The sequence below is a fragment of the Aptenodytes patagonicus genome, chromosome 1 (assembly GCF_965638725.1).
Source record: "Aptenodytes patagonicus chromosome 1, bAptPat1.pri.cur, whole genome shotgun sequence".
Lineage (NCBI taxonomy): Eukaryota > Metazoa > Chordata > Aves > Sphenisciformes > Spheniscidae > Aptenodytes > Aptenodytes patagonicus.
The window spans coordinates 76,309,141-76,326,372 of NC_134949.1; the positions used below are offsets into that span (position 1 = coordinate 76,309,141).

At 40.2% G+C, this 17,232-nt stretch overlaps 1 protein-coding gene across 1 annotated transcript in view; it reads left to right on the forward strand.

The window, feature by feature from the left end:
* The first annotated feature begins 5,286 nt into the window (after positions 1 to 5,286).
* The window catches only part of IRAG2 (inositol 1,4,5-triphosphate receptor associated 2), a 43,434-nt gene continuing 31,488 nt past the window's right edge, over positions 5,287 to 17,232 (forward strand). The window contains exons 1-11 of the mRNA XM_076343299.1: positions 5,287 to 5,325; positions 8,048 to 8,666; positions 9,508 to 9,618; positions 10,367 to 10,547; positions 10,768 to 10,844; positions 10,924 to 11,002; positions 11,974 to 12,132; positions 13,326 to 13,443; positions 14,893 to 14,943; positions 16,126 to 16,203; positions 16,733 to 16,789. Of these exons, the coding sequence (XP_076199414.1) occupies positions 8,075 to 8,666; positions 9,508 to 9,618; positions 10,367 to 10,547; positions 10,768 to 10,844; positions 10,924 to 11,002; positions 11,974 to 12,132; positions 13,326 to 13,443; positions 14,893 to 14,943; positions 16,126 to 16,203; positions 16,733 to 16,789 (1,503 nt within the window). The 5' untranslated portion in view covers positions 5,287 to 5,325; positions 8,048 to 8,074. The remainder of the gene's footprint in view (positions 5,326 to 8,047; positions 8,667 to 9,507; positions 9,619 to 10,366; positions 10,548 to 10,767; positions 10,845 to 10,923; positions 11,003 to 11,973; positions 12,133 to 13,325; positions 13,444 to 14,892; positions 14,944 to 16,125; positions 16,204 to 16,732; positions 16,790 to 17,232) is intronic.

The window sequence follows — 17,232 nt, forward strand, 5'->3', positions numbered from 1 at the left end:
AAATTCTCTATGCCTTTGTGACTTAGGGTCCTAAATCCATTTATTTTTACCATGACCAGTGAGTCTAAGTTGCTTTGGTGTTTTAAAAAAAATATATTTCAAAACCACCTCCCTGGAAATCTGTAAGAAGTCTGCATGCAGAACAAAGAACTCCAGGTTTGTCAATTCTACTTTAGTGATTAAAATTTAAAAGACTCTTCTTCTCCCTTCATAGCTCTTTCTTGTCATGATCCTATGAGAAGTTGGTCATCTCACTCTTCCTAGAAATCTAACCACTTCTAAGACGGCATATGGGACATGATTTATTTGCAAACAGCAACAGGAGGCAATACTTTGGGAAGGAAATGCATGTGCTGAGAGTGTTTGCATTCACAAAAAAACATGTGGATGTGTATGGGCATATGTAAGCTTGTACTCTTGAAAAATGAAGTAGCCTGTAGTTGGGTTATGGATCATAACACACTAAAAAATACAGCAGTTCAGGATGATGAGCTGTACATGAAACACTCATTGTCAATCCTGCCATTTCTCAGCTGATTCACATAAATGAGGAAGTGGCTTTGGCATGTAATCAATACCCTAAGTAAGGGAAGTAGAGTGAAGCTTGCTGTAGCAGCAGGACCCCTTATTAGAAAGAACATAACCTATTCTTGTTCTTAAAGATGATCTAAAGGGCATAGACTGCTTATCCTGACACTGTAAATGATAAAAAGCCAATTTCTGCGATTGAAGTTCAGTGCTGAGGTGGGTGAAAATGTTCTCGTGTGGTGGAGTTTTACCTAGTGGGGTCAGACATACATCACTGACTTGCGTCACGACCATGTACTTTCCTATATCTTTCCCTAAAAATATAGGCTACAGTCATTGTGCCTGTCTATTTTTAAACTGCTGGTAAGGACACCAGTGATCCATTGCTTGCTCTTGAGTAAAAGGTGTAGCTGTGGTGTGTAGGTGGCCAGTAGGTACGTCAGCAACTATGGTATTCTGACGGTGTCGGGGTATAAATCATCTGAGATTTGAGACCTTTGTCTCTTGTGCTTATTCTCATTTCCTTTGTGCTTTCCTGTTAATTTGTTAACTCTTTGGGAAATACATCTCACTTCTGTCTGGCATCTGAACAGCATCTAGCACAGTGTAGTTCTGGCTCATACATGCTAACCATAGCATCTTAAAAGGCTGTGAACTATCATGGCAGAGTCTGCAAAGTAGGAAATTGCAAACAAAGAATTTTGTGTTTAATTTGCAGTAAGGGGATTTAAGTTAGATAGTAAGGCAAGCTTTCTAACAGTAGTACAGTGAAATATAAACAGATTGCCTTGGAAGGCTGTGGATCTATTATCACTGAGAAACTCAGAGAATAGATTAGCCATCCCCTTTTTAGGACTCACTGGTAAACTGAACCTGCCCAGAAACATGGTGATGAACCGTATGACCTCTTAACATCTTCTTTTGGGCTTGTTTTTGTGTTTCTGTGATCGTTCAAAGCTGACTCTCAACTTCAACCCCATACATCCCACTCAGACTAGGGGGAACTTTGTGTCCAAGTTCTGTATTCACCTTGTAAAACCTGTTAACTGAGCAAACCTTATCTGCAATCCATCAATACATTTTACGTCAGCCATTTACGTCACACGAACATGTTTTTCAGTACTATTTTTCAGAATAGGCCCTAACTTCTCTGGGAAGCTGTATTTTCGTGGCGCAGCTCTGAATGGAAGAGATACTCTCTGATGTAAACCAGGTGCATGATTACAGAGGCCATTAGCTGCTGGCCCAAAATTTATCTAACTACTCTGTTGCACATTCAGCACGATAATGTCTGCGGGCCTGATTCCAGCGCTACTGCATAGTTACTAGAGTTGCTTTTCTTCTTTTCTCTAGACTGTATGAGAAGACCTGTACTAAAAACTACTTGAGGTACAGAACAAGCTGTAGAAAAGCCAGTCTGCTAGGGATCATGTAAATGCCTCACACAATAGAGGTAATAGAGCCTTTGTTGAGGACTGCAGTGTGATCAATGCTACATTCAGGTCCAGGCACTACTGTTATCACAAGCGTATTGATGAAAGAGAAGAACCTTCAAGGGATAATTATAAGTAAAAGTAAAAGTTAAATATGTTATCTGGGGCGAGGGATGTTTAAAAGTATCAGGAAAGAGTAGAAATCCACAAATATTTGAAAGGTGTAAACGTCACAAAAAGGGGTATTGCTTCTGAAGTTCAGTGAACCATAGGATGTTACAACATTTTTTTCAGTAACGGACAAGTCTGAGACAAACACCAGGAAAAAAAGACCAGCTGAAAAACAGTTTTCTCCAGTTTGCAAGCTGGAAAAGAAATCTGACCATCTAAGTACAGGCATTTACAAAGTACGTTAGCAGAAGCTGTACAGCTCTTCAGACAGGCAGATACTACTGACCGTATGTCGCAGAACATACCTTTCTATAATGACAGAAGCACCAAAGGCCAAGGAGTCATCTGACCTTTTCTTCCACCCCCATGAACTTGGCAAAGAGAATTTTTGTCTTTGTCAAGAAGCTACCTAGCGGGCTACAAACCATGCTGAGCATTACGCATGCAGTCATCTCCTCTTGGCTGACCAGTATGTTTGCCACACAGTCTCACCCATGGAGCTGGGCAAGAAATACATGCTGCTGCTGAGCAGCTGGATGCCGACATGTCATTGTAAACAATGGACAGAATTGGGAGAGAGGAAGAAAGGCAAGTTACACTGAGAGACTGCATGATAACCAGACAGTCAGATGTCAGAGGCTGAAACAGCCTGCTCCATGTACTTGACAAAGTGTCCAGCCTCTGCGAGCATGGTCCATGAAACGTGCAGCCTCTTGGGCTGGTTTTCCTTACCCATGCATACCACGAGGGATGGGGAGTAGTTGATACATTTATATAGAAATACACATATTTATATGCAAAATACAACTTATGTAGAGGAAAACGTTGTTAGAGGCCGAACAGGAAACCCTGGGGAGTATTTTCAAGACAAACCAAGTAACTTAGGAACTCTGCTGCATTAACATTTGTTAAACTTTGAAAACATTTGTCCTCAATATTTGCCTATGCATACTGAACATGAGGTACACTTTACCCTTGAATAGCATGTATTTTAATCCCACCATGCAGAGAGCAGGAATCCTACTAAAATAAGAGTATTTTTTGTGTTACACTCTTGTAACAACAAACATCATTGTGGTTTGAAACAAAGCTTGGTTTTAGACTTAGAAGTCCAATTTAGGGGAAAATAAATAGCTCTACCTGATGCACCAGGTCATCAGAACTGACAGACATTTCAGATGTTCCCAAAGTGGGTGGGAAACCACTTCAAACAGGTCTGTCAGTGCTTACCTGTCTCAGCCCATGGTGAAGCTCTAAGCAATACACAGTGTAGTGTAGCGCAGCAAAGATGGGCCGTGAGCTACATGTACCTGAACTGCATACCAGGCAAATGGGGGATGGTGGGAATTTTCTGCTGCTGGATCCTCCACATCACTGAATCATGATTTCACAGCAAGTTGCAAGTATTTCTTTTTGAAGAGCTGAATAAAATAGCACAAAACCCACAAGCTGATTCAGTTGTTACATGAGTTTGTGATTCTACCTGTCCTGAAGGAATACAAAGGAAAGGACCTGCTATTTTTTAAAATTAGAAACTTTATTGTGAATTTTGTATTACCAGAGTTTGTACTCAAGCCGAGTAATTAACAGCTTAGCTGTTACGCAGTTACCCCTAACTCTTTACAAAGTCCCGTGGCATTTGTCATCTGAAGCAATGTGAGGAGGAGGCAGACTATATCACTGAGACTTTTAGGAGTGTATCAGGCATCTAGCTTATATCTCAGACCCCATGAATGAAGCACTGCTTCCTGTGCCCCTACTTTTCTCTCTATCTCTCTCCGTTTAGATTGCAAGGTCTATAGGCAAAGGTCATTTGCTCCTGCACCTGCTCAGTGCCTACTCTGCTAGCTGTACAGCAGCACAAATAACATTGTCACCTGGAGGAGCCTCCCTGAGTAGAGGTCACTTGTTCCTGTCAAGGTATGAAAAAATAGGGGTGCTGTTTTAATGTGGGAGGTTTTATCTTCAAACCAGTAAGTTAAAAATCTTCCCATACACATAAATCTCTCAAAGAAAAGAGAAAAGAGAAGAGATCCTCACCTGGATTGGTTTTATCTCAGAAATGTTACCTCTATATTATTATCAGCTTTAGTCCTGGAAGAAAGAATGTCTAGTCAAAAACACCCATCTGCTAATCAAACCAGAACCGATTGCGTCAGCTCCATGGTCTTTGGTAATGCTGCTGGATGACAGTGCCAAGTTTTCCCACAAAACAGGGAACAGCAATATCAGTTCACTCCAACGTTTTGGGTTTTAATCACAAAACACCTGTGAGAGGACGTCTTACTTTTTTTGCAGGAGTGCTGCAATAGCCTGTGGTAGATTGGGAGGTGTCTTTTCTCCAAGTGTTTGGAGAAGTCTGATGGGCTGTGCAGTTAGTAGGTACTGGGCAGGCAGTAGTATTCCCTCAACAACATTATTCTATTTCCAGTTATTTGTACAGCATATACCTAAAGATCCACAGTGTTAAAATGCAAATCTTGTTTGAGAATTTAATACTAAAAGGAGGGCTTGGTTAACAGTCCTAATGACAAAACTCTTTTTGCTCACAGAACCACATGCAGAGCAGACAGTAACACAGAAACTCTTTAATACAGCATCAGCCCAAGATATTTCAGCTTTTGCCTTCCTTTGAAAAGTGGTAGGAGCTATGAAATTTATACAGTTTCTGTATTCTCTGCTCAAACGGTCACAGGAGAAACTAGAAGAGATCTGCTCCTGCCTGGAAGTTTGCAGTAGGTGGGAAAAGCAAGAAAGAACTGCTAATAGGAGTGAGAAACATCCCAGGTAGCTGAGTTCAGACGCAGCAGTGAGCTATATCATTATTTTCCTCACTGTTTTAAACATAAGGGTAGGGTAGCAGGGAGACTTCAGGATGCCTTGAAATTCCAGGCAATTCGTTTAACAGCTGCAGGAGAGATGTGACAAAACAAGTAGAAGGGCTGGAAAGCTGGAGACTGATGGTTGATTTGCACCTCATTGCAGCTTATTGCCCCTCTCAGCCTGAGAGCTGAGTGGCAGGCAGCAACAGCTGTACCTTGTAAAGCTGATTTTCCAGCAAATGAGCCCCCTGCTAATTTGAGTACCAAAGTTCATTCAGCTAGTCCTCCTCGGAGGAACAGCTAAAATAGCTTTTGTCATCCAGTGCTATCTCTATCAGAGAGGAATAGAAGGTATTTTTCCAGATGCTGTTGTAAGTATAAGGTCTTGGACTGGGTTTTTTCCAATGGGGGGTTACAAGCAATATTTAAAAACACGTTGTAGTTAAAAAGGCTAATATCCTTTAATGGAGGGTTACTTATATTTGCTTGAAGGCTCTTGTGTACTTAGAGAATGTACTTAAATCTAACTGTAATGTTTTTAAGTTTTTGTTTTAAAAGACATTTTGTATCTCTAATATAGGAGACTGCTTCAACTTCCTGGCATTTATTTTTAAGGAGTAAATCTTTTAAATTAGCCATAATAATAAAAGCAGTCTTTTCTCTAAAATTATTCTGAGATTCTTGCTATTGTTTGGTTTTTTGGTTTGGGTTTGGTTTTTTTTTTTAAAGTATTCCTGTGGCTAAGGGCATGTTTATTAAGGTAAATGTTACTACTTACGGAAACAATGGTAGAAAAACAAACTTGGAAATCTTGACTCTGCATATATAAAACCAAGTTGCTGGCATGCAGGAAGCTTGTAATAAACCAATTTAAGTAAAACATTGAGTAGTTATGTCTATTGCAATCTCGATTAATAAATACGTGTGATTTTCCTCTTTGCTTCACAAGATTATACAAGTGGCAACTCTTGTGTTAAATGCTAGTGAAGCATGTTGCTGTTTTTGAGAAAAGAACTATTTTTTCCTACCTAACAGAAAAGCAGGGAGCTAGCCTCTTGAGGACGTTGCTTCGTTTTGTTTCTTGATGCGCAGTTTGAGTAAAAAGACACAGTTCAGTGAAGTCTATATCCTTCTGGGGGCAAGTTGGTATTTGTACTATGCAGGGGGAAATCCCTTCAGGGTCGAGTCTGGTGTTCTGCCCCTGTGGGCAACCATGTCACTCCCTCTCACGTGCACATACCACCTCGTGAGCTCTAGTTCTAAAGCTGTTATTTAATTTTCCTCTCCTTTTACCCCTAACAGAAGTCTGGTCTGTAATGGTACTATTCTGATAGGCTTGGCTACGAGTAAAACCCAGTCTTGGAGGATCTGAGAACTGTTGCTGCTGTAGGTCATGTAGGTTACGCGGTTAACATACACTGGACTCTTGACTACTTCCCTGCTTCTTACTTCAAAGCAAGTGTTGGTTTTGTGTGTGTGTTGGTTTTTGTTTTTTAACATTGTATATAATCTTCTGGAGAGAAGCAATACGGTGTATTTTCAGAGCTGAGGAGTTGAAAGTGATAGAGTGGTGGGAGGTAGGTATATAGCTGCAATATTGGGTGCAAAATATCACTTAAAGCTACCTGAAGCTCCCAAGAATCAGATTTTATCTGGTGCATTATTTTTTTTTATAAATAATATATCCTATAATGATCTAAATGTCATAGCTAACTTCCAATAGTATTGCTTGTTTCCCTCTTGCTTCTTTCCAATTAAAAAGATTCAGTCAAGCTGCTGATGGCTGCCACAGAGCTCTGTTCAAGTCTGATCACATTCGTTGAGTTACGCTGGCTGGTGGATGGCGTTTCTCAGTGCTGATGTTTCAGCAGATGCTCTTTTTTGGGGTGAGGAACTATGAGCGAAGCCCACAGTGGGGTGGTGTCAGATGAAAGCTCCCAATGACTCAGTTCAGAGGAGAAGGCTGCAAATTGCAAGGTAGAGACAGGTATCTCACTTGAAATGTGGCTTTATGCCTGCAAAATGCACATTCCATGCCTTGGTCACACACACATGCTTATCCTATTGGAAATATCTTTTAAATTTTGTCTGGGACAATAGATAATAAAAATACAAATAGAACTGAAGTGCTTCTGTAAGGTATGTTTCTTGGGCAATTCCCTGTGTGGTAGCGTGACAGCTGTAGTTGTGGCTAATTTTTATAAGAAACAACTGGTTTGGGGGGTTTTGTTCTTGTAGGCTCACTGAAATGCTGAAACTCTTGTTGCACTCGCTTTTCCCACCTCCCAACATCCCCCAAGTCGGTACCCACAAAGAGCAAACCCAGAAAGACAGCCCAATGTTTTCCTGAGAGTAAACTTCATTTAACTCTTGGCTTCTGCAACCTGTCACGAGACGGTATTGAGAAAGCTACAGGCTCAGAATACTTCAACTGACTTGTGTAGCTGTGGCTACAGGGTTTGACTGGGAGGCCACTGAAAGAGATCAGAAACTGATAATGTCTATAGCTGTAGGAGATACCTTCAGTAAATAGCTGGACAGTTGTTGCTGTTAGACCTGAGCAAAAAGCCTTGGAACCAGGGAAGGAAGTACATGCTACAAATGTGATCAGAAGTAATAGTTACAGAAGCTGTGTGAGGCTTTTGTTTCTTTTTAATGAACACTTTTTATATAAAAAAGAAATACCCGGTTTGGGATAAATTTGTCTGAGTAATGTTGCTTAGTGCTTCCTTTAATCTAAAAAGATAGTCAACTGCTAGGTTGCAGGGAGTTCTTCAGTTCTTATTTTTATTGTGTGTCCTGTCCCCGTTCCCCCCCATCTCACCCCATTATTGTAATTAAGAATAAACAGTGAGATTTCTCAAAGTATTTCTTTCTTTCTTCCCCACCTTCTCCAAATCCACAGCAGTTCTAGTTCCCTGGAGAACTAAACATCATGTCTGAAGGTTTCTGTCACAGCTGGTATGTGGACCAAGGATTTTCAAATCACTTGATACCAAAGCTTCAAGTTGTCTGCTGAAAGGCAAAATTGGCGCAAAGAATATGTGTATGTTGATCATCCTGACTCTTATATCTTGTCCCTATTCTTTCCAGATACTTTGCAAAAGAGGTGAATTGATAATGTCTTCAGAACACGGAACTAACAAACGGCATCATAACCCAGTGGACAGTATATGCAGAAAGATCAAATCTATCCAAATGATGGACCAAGTCTCTAACCCTGCTTTGCAGATACCAAAATTTCAGTCCCGGAACTTCGACAGTCCACAGTGCAATATCAAAAAAAATCTAGAAGAAATACTGAAGAAAAGAACTTTTAGGAGTCATGATACTGGTCCACACTTAATTAGTCCCAGCAGTGACAGTGTTTTCTCTGCGGACTTGGAATTGCTGTCGCCTTGTCTCAGGCATATCTCTGACTCCTGTTCTGCAACTGCTACGTATTCAATCATTAAAAGTGAAGAGAGATCCAGCAACTCATGGATGCCAGTATGCCCCATGGAGAACTGTTCTCCATCCTACTTCGGATCCAGAGAGGCTAATACCCAGAACAAACTGTGTGCTTTACCAAATAGCGAATCTAGAGATATGCCTTGTGAACAGAAGTATCTTACGTCAAGTCCAAACTTATATTTCTTCACATCTGATAAAAAGTCAGAAAGTGCTGTGATCCAATCTCCTGTGCCAAAGAGATTATCTTTGAGTGAAAGAGGTAAAAATCCTGGAGAGAAGAAAAAAAAAAACAAACCAAAAACAACAAACCCTCCCAATCCAAAATCTTAGACATCCAAACGTTAAGCCTACATAGGTGATATTTATTTACTACTTAAGCTAGTAACGATATGTTTTGGAATCACTCAAATCCAATAAGACTGCAAAAAGAGCTGAGTAAAATCTTAATTTTTTTTTTTTTAAATATTAATGTGAATGTAAAAAGTGAGGAAGTAATAAGTCATGTCAAAAACTCTTTCAAACTTGCCAATTCCTTTTTGTGGATAAGAGATTTGGCTTTTAATTTAGTCTGCCTTTAATATAAAAAGATATATGAGTTTGGGTGTGGATTTTTGTTTGGGTTTTTTGGTTTGGTGTTGGGGTTTTTTTTTAGGATTGCTTTCTTAATAACTTAATCTGACCGTGATGATTTCTCTACGATATATCTGGAGGGGGAGGGAAGAAATAGCTGGCCTCTTAAAATGTTCTGTTTTACATGTTTACTTCGTGCAAAAGAATAGCCAGAGTTGCCAAAAATGCATGTGTAGAAGTAGATGCATAAACCAGTTCCCAACTCAGAGGCTCCAGCTACAAACAGTTCCTGGTGTTATTTGGCAGCAAAAGCTCTGTTTTTATTGGTGGGGGGGAGGGAGCTGGTTGGTTGGTTTGGGGTTTTTTAATTATCTTAAAATAAATAAATAAAAAGCCAAGAGTCATTCAAGCTATGGTATGGTATGTGTGCTTGTGCTATTACAAACATAATATTGTTGTTAGAAGCTGTGGTGCCTGAAAGTTACTACCAGCAAATAAAGATGGACAATAACAAACTCTATTCTTCATAGGATGGAAGCAGTCACTGGGGTACAAAGCTGACAGCCTGTATGATGTGAGCTTGATCTGTGAAGAAGACCTACTGACCACCATCTTCTGTGCATGTGACATCGAGCGTACAGGTTTGCCAGTGGCTTTTCATTGCTCCATTTTATTCTCCTCTCAACAAATTTTCAGGGCTGAGATTGTGGTACGATTCCTGAGACAGGCCAATCTCTGTAACGCTTAGGCTGACTAGCTCTCTTAGCTAGGTGGCTGTATGCGTGGCAGATGCAGAATAAATCTCTGTGCCTCTTTTGCATGGTGCCTGTCTTCCCTCCTCCTTCCCCTTCCCTCCCCCCAGATGATCTTTGCTGTATTTTAGTGCAGGGGAAGTAGAGGAGCAACGTGCTTCTAGCAATCAACCTTATTGGAAATGACTGTTTACCTCTTTTAGGCTTTTTCCTGTTAGAAAAGAGAACTCTTGGAAATGTCAGAGCAAGAGATAATTCCTCTGCGTTCCACCTTAAACATGACTAAAAGTGGTAGAGAAAGGAGTCGTCTAGCAGAGTAAGATAATGTTAGTCACAGGGTTTGCCCAATTTGATGCGAGACCTGAAAGTAGTAGCATAGCGAATGTGTTGAGTTTGTTCTTCTTAAACTGAAGTCCACAAAACTGGTAAACTGGATTGTCACAGTTCTGTATTACAAAAGCTCTAAACTGTTCTTTTCTGGGTCACACTAGAACTGCAGGGATCAGTTGCTTGTCTACAGCTCTCAAGGGCAATTGAATACACGTTAGTGCAGATCAGTAGCATGCCCTTTTACAGCTTTTTATAATGGCCTACTAGACTTCAGTGTCTGGCACGTGGACACCTGTATCTATTTTAGGAAAAGTAGCGGTTTCCAAGATAGTTGATTATTTGAGACATACAACGAGTCGGGGATTGGAAGATAGTGGTCTTGAAGAGCTATGCAACATGCTTGACCCAGATCAGAAAGATATCTCCATGGACCTGGAAACATATCATGCCATCATGAAAGAGTGGATTGAAGACTGTAAGAGAAAATGGTAATAGCTTTTTTTCAATCTATCTCTTAAAAGCTTCTGTGAAAACAGGAGAGTAGAAAGTTCTCCTGTGGCTTGTGCCTTCCGTACTGTGGAACAAAGATGGTATCAGGACACTGTGACCACAGTGTAGGTTTTGGCTGAAAGCTTTTAAATGTTACGAAGTTGGTAAGCAATCCAGTGTTGTACTGACTTTGTCACTCTTGAATCTTCCTTGTTTCAGGGAAGATGGTGCCACTGAAGAACCAACAGCAAGCATGGAAGACCTGGAATTTAAAGTGCATAAAAACACCTCTGAAGGTGCAGACCATTTTATTCTGTTTTTATTCAGGAAAACTCCACTTTCTTACTCTCTAACAAAAACCCCCATCTCTTTCAGCAAAAAAGACGCATGTCCGGATGAATGTTACATCAGGAAGCTTGGAGGCCTTTGGGGGTGATGTGTCTAAAGGAGACATGTAAGTCCATTTAAGCAATTCTTTCTCAGAATTTAGTACTCCTAGCTTTGAATTACTTGAGAGCAATTCCTAGAACCACTGTTTCAGAAGACTATCTTGGCAGAGTTTCTAATACTGACCTCAGTCTGCACTAGCTCTTGATGCTATTGCGTTCTTCCTCACAGCTTCTGCTTAGACTTAAAAACACACTAGTAATTTTTCCTACCAATATTTTGGTTCTTCTGTGTCCATTTCCCTCTTTAATTCTCTGTGGTCAGAGTTTTGCCATGTGTTTCTTTTCCTTTTTAAACTGGTTCCTTCCCTTCCCCAAGTTCTTAGGTTATTACAATAGAAGATATTCTCTCCTGAAAATCTGGTCCCTGGTTTTGTTTGGGTTTTTTATCTTTTATAGTCATGACTCTGCCTTGGATTCTGTTAATAGCAAAGCACTTATCTTTGAAACTTCTGGTGTTTGTTAACTTTTGCATTTTATGCATAGTCAAAAATCTTAAGATCTGCTTTCTGATGCTTCCCTATCATTTCTCAGGATCTCAAAAGGGCAATTCTTGTTCAAGTTTCAGTTGAAAGCATAAGTGGGGGATGGTTTAGGGGAAAAGAAAGGATCCAGAAATTGTGGAGTTAATACAAAAAGTATTAGTGGTGGCATAAAAGGTGATTAGCAAAGGCTTAAGATACTGTCATGCAGACATCCAGATGTGGCACTTGTCTGGTGGCATACTTCAATTGCAGGGAGCATAAAAAAAAAAAGTGCTTAAAAACAAAACAGTTCCTGGTGTCCATATAATTAGAGAACTGATCTGAAGATGATCTCTCTGTGCAGAGCAAATGACTGTACACTGCAGCATTACAAGTCCTCTGTGGGCTCTCCTCTCACCTCTCTAATCAGTGCAGCAGAGCATCAGGATTTTTACAAAGTCTAAATTAGATCAAATCACCTTTCTCAATCTTTCCTGGTTTCGTTACTGGAACAGGGAGACTTCTGACTTGATAACCTGTGTTGCGGACCTGCAGTACAACAACCAGAAGCTTCGGGAAGAGAACAACAAGCTGAAGCTTATACTGGAAGCTGTGGATGAGACCAACAATAAGCTATTGGCAGACTGTGAAGATCTACGTCAACAAATAAAAAGGTGGGAGACCCTGATGGCGCCAGGTCTACAGTGTAATGGCCATGGGCAGACCTATCTTCTTCCAAGTGGTCCAGCCTTGCTTTATGCTTTTAGCCTCACCGGTGCTTCATGACAGCAACTTTCTTGACTTAATGTAGTATCTGTAAGGTTTAACCCTCATGCCTGATTGTTCTGCTCTGTACCTCCTGGTTCTTATAAAATCAGTCATTCATCTTATAGCCTGGCTGTTGCAGCATGAGGTGCTGTAGGTGCACACAGGCAAAATCTTAGGGTAAAGAAAAATCAAACAAACAAAACAAATTACAAAAAAAAATAAAAAAAAAAGGCTTAATATTACCAAGAGAACAGCCAAGCACTGGAAGGCTTCCAATCCTAGACCACACACTTGCTGCCAAGCAGAGGGGAAGTGAGCATGTAAGAGCTATTTTGCTAGTCCCTTGAGGAACTAAAGTGAGTTGTCTCACTAGTTTAGTATTGCTGCAGCCTGGGGACCCATCAATGCCACGAGTACGAGCCTATTTTTACAGTGAGTTCATAATGCTCATCTGACCTGATTAATTAAAATGTGATATAGTTATGTCGACTGCGAAACCGTTCCCAGTATTTTCTGAGGAGATTAAGGCAAGAGTCCTACAGCGTAGCTGGCATGGGACGTGTGCCCTCATGTTGGACCATGTGCTCTGAGGTGCTCTGCAGCTTAGAGTTAGCCAGGAAAAGGGCGTTGCCCCATTGGTTAAATATACATTTTTGGGGGGTATCAGATCAGGATAAGAAAATGATGCAGAGCTTATCCTTGAAAACTGAACTGAAATGGTTTCCGTAACTGCTAACGATGAAGTATTGTGAAGATGAGTTTATGTGCTCAGGTAACCTGATATATTTGACTGTAACAAGCTAGATTGTTAGGTGGATGCAAACAAAAGCATGCTATCTTGGATGCTATGTTTGCCTGGGGTTTCATCCCTTACTGTGAGAGCGGAAGGGCATGATAAATAGAGGGTGAGTCTATGAGCCTTTACTTACTGGACAAAAATGATGGCCTTAAACTTGATTGTTGCTCTTCTGTTAAGTTATCTGTGCCAAAGAATAAGTCCCTGGTGGCTTCTAAAAATACTGTTCTTGGTATTTCAAGCCTATCTAATGACCAACAGTAACTCACTGAAGTCTTTCTGGGTTTAATTCCCCCCACGCAGCATCCAGCATTCTGTGCTGAAAGCCAAATCACTGGAAGAAGAACTAGAAGAAGCAAAAAACAGCCTGAACCTGTCAGAAGAGGAGAGACAGCAGATTCTCTGCCAGAATAAGCAGCTAGTAGGTGCTCTTATTTCTTAGCTTACACTGTATAGTATCTCATACCTTGCTTCAACAATGGCATGACTGCTCAGACTGTAAAAATCAGCAGTATGATCTTCTCTGTACCAGTAGGTACTGAGGCTTTTTGAGGAGGTTTGAAATGTGATTTATTAGTATTACGAAAACACTGTGAAGTTTCTTTAAACTATTGTCAGTTACAATGAAGAAAACAATTAAAGGGCCAGCCTTGCATATGATTATGCTTAAAGACAAGAAATTATGCTTAAAGACAACAGCTCTCATGCTGCCATCATTGAGCCCTGTCTGTTTTGAAGTTGGTGATGTTCTGCCAGAAATTCACATGACTTTTTTTTTTTTTCTAGAACGAGCAGGGACAGGAGACTCGGTTCAGAGGTCCACACAAGAGTCACTTTCCAAAGCACCCCTAGGTTATTGTCAATGTCCATATGGGCTGGCAGATATGACAAGGGCCTATCAGAATCCTTTCTATTCTGGACTGACAGCTGGATAGACAGCACACCTTGGCTTGTCTCAAAGGGCACAAGCTGCCTATGTGAGAGCATCTGAATTGCACCCCAGGTGTCTGAGTAGCAAAGCCTGTGTGACTGTAAGAGGTGTAAAGCAGCCCGGTAACAAGGCTGATGTGGCTGCAGCTTTCGCAGGTGTTGCCAGACACCAGAGCGTAGGCTCTCCGGAGAACATATGTTTGCGTTGCTGCCATGCGTGTTGTTCACACTACAGTGGCATCTCTGCGTCTTGCTCTGTGGGAGTAGCTGTAAATTGGTGTTCCGTAGCTCTGTGCACTGCTGGTAGTGGGTATTTAGAAATCAAAAAAAGTCTTCCATGCCGAGCAAGAACACAAGATTTTTTGATGCTATCCTGCTGCAGTGTGTGTATATTTTTGTTTTGCTTTAATTTGAGATTACATGCATAATTCACCTTGTGAGAAGGAGGTGGGGTGGAAGAGAGAAATATTATTAGAAGTTTTGTACTTGTGCTTATAAGTCCCTTAGTTACTGTTCCCTATGCAGTGGAGGCACCGAGTAGGCTACTACTAGCTTTCTTCATGTCTGATATGAAAAAAGTGTAGCATGGCACATAGGCTTTCCAGATTTGTCTTAAGTCAAGCATAAGCACAACCAGACTTGCTCACTCTGGCCTTGAATACCTCCTTCCTGTCATCTAGTGGTCTGAGTTTTACTCTGATTTGAAATGCCTGTGTCAAACCCTTCGGTGAGGGTTCATGGGCTGGACGAGCCTCAGCACTCCCCTTTTTTTGCTGTGCTCTCCAAAGCAAAGTTGTGCAACACCACAGCTTCATATTGGGCTCTGGATGTGTTTGTGGTCTGTTGCTTTTTGGCTTAGTTGAGCTTTGAATGTTGAACTTGACATGCTAAAAGCAACTTTTTTTTTCTTTTTTTTGTTTTTTTAAATAAACCTGATCAGGAAAAAGAAAATCAGGCTCTCATCATCAAAATTACTTCTCTCCAGGAAGAGGTAAAATAAATCATGACTTTGCAAGTACATATTCTTGTACAGCTAAAAGCTCACCATTAAGAAATGAAATGTTTGTCAGACTTTGAAGCCTGACATGCTAATTAGGTTATCAAAATATCTTACATTTTACAAGGATGACTTATCATAAAGCTTTATATCTGGAAGCTGCACTGTGCTTCAGACTTTCCTTTTGCTGGATAAGTAAGGATACGAGGTTGGGGAGGTATGGGGGACAGGGACAAGCAGTTTTTTTTCCTCTCTTTGTCAAAGCTTTATAGACAAATTCCAAATATTTCTAGTTAACACAGCTATAAATATACTAACTCTATATTAAAACAATCTCCATCTAACACTTTTTCATATTCACTTCTGTTTCCCTCCTTTAAGATCTAAAGGAGGAGGAGCCCTGTATAGAGCTGTAACTCCAAAAAAATGATGGCTGGGGGCTCCACTCACAGTTGGGTCCATTGACACTGGCCAAGGACCTACAGAAGGCTTGGAGGGAATATACTGCTCATGAAGCTATATCTGTAGGCTCTCTTTTTTCTTTTCTTTTTCTTTTTCTTCTTTTTTTTTTTTTTTTTTTGTTCAGAGGAGAGCTATTCATTCTTACTTTCTTTTATTTCATTAAAGTAAATATTTTATAAACCAGTTTTTATCAGGTGATAAAATGTTTTAATACTTGCTTAGAGCCTGTGTTTTAGACTATTTAGGATGAAATAGAGAAACAGGTTAAACCATACATAGCAATGAAAAGAAGCACCTTGTGGATTCAGGAATCTACAATAACAACATGGTAGTCATTGTTCTTTGCATGTTTACCATGCTCAAGATCAGTCTTTCCGACAAGCTCGTAAGTCCAAATAGCTATTAAACTGCATCTTTCAAAAAATAATTCTCATGCTTGCAGACCTGAAAGCTTTTCTTTAGCTTTCTAGGGTCTGGTAGTGCTTATAAATCCCATTTTGAGGTTTTCTTTTTTAACAGTGCTCTGGAGAAATGGGGGGAAAAGTAGCAGAAACAGTTTCAGTGGGGCGAGCACATACAACATATGTGCATAAATGCTGGTAGTGCTTTAGAGTAGGCAGTAGCTTGGGGGTGGAGATGTCATTTTGTCTAGTTTCTTCAAGGAGAAGCTGTCAATCCATTCAGCTGTGCCTAAATACTCTGTATCTTGTTCAGAATATTAGGAATAGCATGGACACCGATGGACTTCAAAAGAAGATTTTGGAGCTGTCTAAAAATGCTGCAGATCTTCAAGTAAGCATTTCAACTCTAGGAGGAAGAAAAAGACAGCCTATAGTTTACTCAGATCTAGTCAGGGTAGACGGCCCTGGACCTGTCTGTATTAAAGAACTGCAGTGCAATCATAGCTTCGACAGTGCAACAGCTTTGACTAAGAAAGTTGCTGTCTGGAGGCTAAAAACTGGGCTAATATAAACAATCCACGGTTTTGTTCTTTCCTCTAAGTTAAATTTTTAGGAAACCTTTTCCCCACTATTTGAGAAAATATATTAGAAAGTCATGCTTTGGCTGATGTTGCTGAAACTATTAGCCTGGACAGACAAGAGGAAACAAGGGTGACTGAAAGCTTAGAACGCTTTCACTTTTAACTGGGTGCACGATTTGAACTTTGAAACACACCATGCAAGGTATTCAAAGAAGAATTTGATTTTTCTAAGCAAGGAATGTTGATACCTTTTTTCCCTTCCAAGTAGGAGATAGGAACGGACTTGTATTATAGTGCATACTGATGACTGGAATTATTTTTGACCTTTTCATTCTTTAGATCCAAGCACATATCTATGAGAGCACTATGGTGAATAAAGAGGCAAGCTTGATCCAGGTTAGTTGCTTCCACTTCGTTACTGTCTTGACTGAAAATACTGACTATGGGATGGTTTGTAAAAAGGCAAGGCAATAGTCTTCACTGTGGCACTTTTATTTCTACTGTTCTCACACTACAGAACCTGATCCTATAAATGGCTTCAAAGTAGGCGAGATCTGCTTTAGGACCTGGTTATGAGTCAGCATAATTAAATGTTTCAGAATTTTGCTTTTATTTTAAAAAAAGAAAAAAATCACAACTTATTAAAACAAACTTGCAAACTTCAGAAGAATGTACAGAAACTTCTAAAGGCTACTTCCTTCAACAGTTGGTAAAAGAATTTACCTGCAGAAGATCCTTCCCTTCACGTCTTTTACTTAAATTACTTAATTTTTGTGTCAAACTAGAAATGGTGATTTGGAGCCCAATGGAAAAGCAAATTTGTCCTTTCTCATTACTGA